The sequence below is a fragment of the Geotrypetes seraphini genome, chromosome 6 (genome assembly GCF_902459505.1).
Source record: "Geotrypetes seraphini chromosome 6, aGeoSer1.1, whole genome shotgun sequence".
NCBI lineage: Eukaryota > Metazoa > Chordata > Amphibia > Gymnophiona > Dermophiidae > Geotrypetes > Geotrypetes seraphini.
In genome coordinates this window covers 5,306,000-5,310,973 of record NC_047089.1, presented here as the reverse complement: position 1 = coordinate 5,310,973, position 4,974 = coordinate 5,306,000, and the positions used below count along the sequence as shown (strand labels likewise).

The 4,974-nt window shown below is 45.1% G+C and overlaps 1 protein-coding gene across 1 annotated transcript; it reads right to left on the bottom strand.

Annotated features, from left to right (window-relative positions):
- Positions 1-591: 591 nt before the first annotated feature.
- Positions 592-1,554, bottom strand: LOC117362325 (putative olfactory receptor 52P1). The gene has a single exon (XM_033948555.1). It carries the CDS (start codon positions 1,552-1,554, stop codon positions 592-594), a length of 963 nt encoding a protein of 320 aa, XP_033804446.1.
- Positions 1,555-4,974: the final 3,420 nt, after the last annotated feature.

The following is a 4,974-nucleotide window of genomic DNA, read 5'->3' as shown; positions in this document are numbered from 1 at the left end:
GTATGATGTTCTAAATACAGTCGAATGCCAATTATCCAGACTAACCTTTTGCATTCGATTGGCGAAGCCAGGAAATGAGTTATTTGAAACCATTTTTTTCAGATCTGGTTTTTCTTTTCTTATTTATTCTGAATAGAAAGTGTATTTTGCTAATTCTGTTTGAGACTTATAAATGTCGATCTTCCAGAAACCTACATTCCCATTTCAAAGAGAGCAGCTGCCAAGGGGTTCCTCTTATCAAGGACCTTCCAATATAACACAGCTCAATATAACACAAGATCATTTAAATCAAGGCCAATGTGGGACTCCCACCTTTTTTATTTTGTTGTTACATCTGAAATAACGAACTGCTGTATTCTTTTTTCCCATTTGTGAACTGACAATGGTTACTACACTGGCATTTCTGACTGGCATCAGCTTTCATTACACATAATTATAAATGGATAAAAGCAATACAACGCACGTGAATTTATAACGCAGTCAAATATCTTGCTCCGAATGACCGCACGGGTCATTCAAATATTTTTTTCATGTTGAGGTACGTCTGATACTTTGAGATGTTCTGCAATCATTTGTCATAGCAGCAGAAGGCTAACTGTAATTCTTCAAATGGGTTTTCCTTTTGAAGAATATTTTGCTTATCCCGTCCCTTATCTCTTTCGTTTTCACTCCATAGACAATGGGATTTAACAGGGGAGCAGCAAGGAGGTAGAAGTCAACCAACAAGATATGAATATGTTGAGGAACCTTATGCCCGTATCTTTGCGTTAGCACAGAGAAGAAAAATAACGTGTATGCAATTAAGATAACGCAGATATGGGCAGCACAGGTGTTGAGGGCCTTAAGATACGCCTCCTTTGAGTGAAGTCTCAAGACTGCCCTGAAAATCAGAAAATAGGACAGAGTTATGCAAACTAAATCGAAGAGAGACACAAAAAAGGCAACAACCAAACCGTAGAGTTTATTAACTCTTATGTCTGAGCAGGCCAACCTTGCTACAGCTATATTATCACAGTAGGAGTGAGAAATTATATTGGTTTTACAGAACGTCAACCTCTGAATAAGGAACGGGATGGGCACTGTCAAAGTTACACCTCTAGCTACTATAGCCAGTCCTAGTTCAGCTATGACTTTGTTGCTTAAAATAGAGGCGTATCTTAAGGGGTTGCAGATAGCTATGTAACGGTCGAAGGCCATGGCCACCAACACTGCAGATCTCATGGCTGAAAATGAATAGACGAAGAACATCTGGATGAGGCAGCCTTCAACGGTAATCTCTTTGATGTTGAACCAAAGTATGGTAAGCAACTTAGGCACTGTGGAAGTGGAGGAAACAAGACCTGTGACCAATAACATAGAGAGCAAAAGGTACATTGGCTTGTAAAATGCCTTCACTGTTAGTGTAAGGAAGAGTACAAGACCGTTTCCGAGGAGTGTTGCAAGATACAACGAACACATGGGGATAGAGATCCAAAGATACACTTCTTGCAAGCCGGGAATGCCCAACAGGATGAAAGTGGGAGGGTTGATGACAGTGCCGTTGATGAAAAGCATCGTATGGTGAAGATGTCTCTGCCAGGTTCAGTGATGCCTGAATAGACTGAAAATAGCAAAAGGAATAATTGTCAAAAAACACAAGAAAGCAGAGGGCCCAATATTCAAAAGGTTTAACAAGGCAGGAAGGCTAGCGTGTCCGGGGGTCCAGATAGCTTTTCAAAACCCAACACTTTGTGTGGGTTGAGTGACTGCTGTGGTGCTGTGCAGAAGGGGCTGGATTTTATAAACTGCACCTATCTCTTAGTCACCATTGAGCACGATTGTCAACCCGCTGCTAGGTGCCTTCTATAAAATCGTGCCTAGCAGCGCCTAAGCAATCTTAATCTTAATCACAATCGAAACAGAAATACATCTAAAAACCTGCCCAAGTCGGTACTTAGACGATCAAAAAGACAGGTCGCCAAGTAATGATAATCAAAACGGGGTTTTAGAGATATCCAGAGACTTTTTAGGCCTCTGAATCCCGCTGTGTGCCCAGAGCAGAAAGGGTCATCTTGGGAGGAGTGGTTAGGGCAGGAGGTGGGCTGACCTAGACTTAGTCATCCTGCAGGAATATTCAAATGTTGCTTAGACGGAACTTATACGTTGTGAATTAGGTGATCTAAAAACAGGTCTAAGTGGCCAAAAAGTATCCAAAGTGACCAGAGAACCACTGCAGGGACAAAGTAAAGGCACCCACACACTCCCCCCACGTTCACTGACCCCCCTCACGCCACCACAAAAATCAGAATAAAAATGTACATACCTGCCTCTGGAACATCAGCACTTGGCATAGGAAAGCTCTTAGGCACCGAAACGCATTGAAATCTTAGGTGCATTCTAATTTAGGCCAGGGGGCCGTTTTGGCCTAAATTAGTGCACCTAAGTCAAACCATGCCCAAAATCCTCCCCAAATCCTCCACGAATCCTACTGAGTTAGGTGCCTACCGGCTAATTAATAATCTTAATGATTTTTTCATGGCACTTTCAATTAATGGCGCTGATTAAGCCAATTAAGAAAATTAACCTTCCCTTTTACTAAGCCATAAGAACATAAGAATTGTCGCTGCTGGGTCAGACCCGTGGTCCATCGTGTCCAGCAGTCCAGTCCTGAGGCGGCCCTTAGGTCAAAGACCAGAGCCCTAACTGAGACTAGCCCTACCTGCGTACGTTCTGGTTCAGCAGGAACTTGTCTAACCTTGTCTTGAATCCCTGGAGGGTGTTCTCCCCTATAACAGCCTCCGGAAGAGCGTTCCAGATTTCTACCGCTGCCCAGAGCGCTAAATGCTCCGACACTCATAATTCTATGAGCGTTGGAGCAGCGTCGGAGCGTTTAGCGTTCTAGGCAGCGGTAGAAACCTCTACCACGGCTTAGTAAAAGGGCGGGTAAGTTAGGCACCTAGATCAGTTAAGCACGCCAAGCTGGGCACCTAGCTTTAGATATCATTGATGGAATGAGGGCCAAAGTGCCAGGGCAGTCTGGGGGCAGAGTCAAGTGATCCTGGCAATATCCAGTGGGAAGGGAATCGGCATTTTCTAATGCTGGTCCTACATTAAAAGGACACAACGCGCGGTATCTGACTACTTTTAACCTGGGATCACTTATGCCCAGATTCTAGAAAAGATGTCTACAGTTAGACACCTAGAGGGGTGCGCCTAGCAATTATTGAAACTCTTAATCGGCACTGATAATGTGCAATTAGCAGCTCATAATGGGCAAAATTACAATTAATTGGGTGGTAGACACCTAGTTCAAGACACCTTAAGATTAATGGGCAATAAGCACTGTGTTCCTTAGCGCCTACGGTTTGGGCACTGTTTATGGAATCAGGTCATAGAAACATAGAAATAGACGGCAGATAAGGGCCACGGCCCATCTAGTCTGCCCACCCTAATGTCCCTCCCCTACCTTTGCCCTGTGAATAGATCCCATGTGCCGATCCCATTTGGCCTTAAAATCAGGCACGCTGCTGGCCTCAATCATCTGTAGTGGAAGACTATTCCACTACAGGTGATTGAGGCCAGCAGCGTGCCTGATTTTAAGGCCAAATGGCCTTCTATTTAGGAAGTGCTAATTGCTTAGCCAGTCAGCATGTGGCAAGTATAATGCCCTAGTTGGCCAACGCTTTCATGCCTAGTTGGCTAACGCCCATGCCACCCCTCCCCCACGAACAGAAACATTCGGTAGCACGGAGTTTAACATGCATAAAGAGGCCTGTTTCTGTGTATTACCCACACATTAACCGGATGATAATCGGCCAGAAACAGCTCCTGGCCAGTTAAATAGCAATTAGAAGTGCTAATATTCAACACGAGCTCAATGCTGAATATTAACACTTAGCAGATAGCCGGCTATGTTGAGTGACAACCAGCTATCAGGCAGGTTTAAAGGAAACAAGTCCAAAGATGAGGTATAAATAATGTGACCATTTATTTTTTCCCTCAAAACGGGACAGGACCCCAACTCCCCCTCTGGACCCCCCCCCCCCCTACTCAGATCCCATTAAATATAGTGCAAAATATAGATAAATATTGTCTGGTGATTTCATAAGTCTCTGGTTTCACTTCCTTCTGACTGTGCATCTGATATTTCTTTCATTTCTTTCTTTCTCTTTCTTTCTCTCTCCCTGCCCCCTTTCTTTATTTCTTTCTCTCTCCCTGCCCCCTCCCCCTTTCTTTCTTTCCTGACACTCCTCACATGCACCCTCTACTGTCCACCTCAAACACTGGCTCACCACAGAGCTGCTTATCTTTCAGGCCATCATGTTTTCCTCTGTTCCATAAAGCTGCAGCATGAAGCTGAACAGAAAACCATTATTGCTGCAATCACCCTTGTTGCGCTGCTCTAGACCAGACCCCCTGTGTATCTTTTCTATCTCCCTGCTCGCACACCTCCACCCAAACTGCTGCCGCTGATTTCTCCAAGCCACCACCACCACAGCAATAGGCCAGGTGTATGCAGCAGCGACTGCAGAAGCCTTATCCCCCCTTGACGTCAATTCTGATATCGGAGAGGAAGTTCCGGGCCAGTCAGGCAGCGATTGGCTGGCCCGGAACTTCCTCTCTGACGTCAGAATTGACGTTGGGGAGGGGGGGGGATGGCTTCTGCAGTCGCTGCTGCACACACTTGATCTGTGGCTGTGTCAGCGAAGCAGGGAGAAGCGTTGCCTTTAGATCACCTGTCCCGTTGTTCCCACGCACAGCTTCGGGATGCTCTTTCTGAAAACAGGACATTTTTGAATCCCGAAGCTATGCGTGGGGACAACGGGACAGGCGATCTAAAAACGGGACGGTCCTGTTCAAAATGGGACGTATGGTCACATTAGGTATAAATAATCCATAAAACGTTGCTTCGTGGTGACCAGACCCTGTTGGAAGAGCAAGGCTTTACTGTCTCTCAGAGGCGCTTTATTTTTTTGACTTTGTTGACGGTTAAAC

What these genes read in the sequence shown, in the direction of transcription:
- LOC117362325 (XM_033948555.1), bottom strand. Translation starts at nt 1,554, where the DNA reads ATGCTTTTCATCAACGGCACTGTCATCAACCCTCCCACTTTCATCCTG.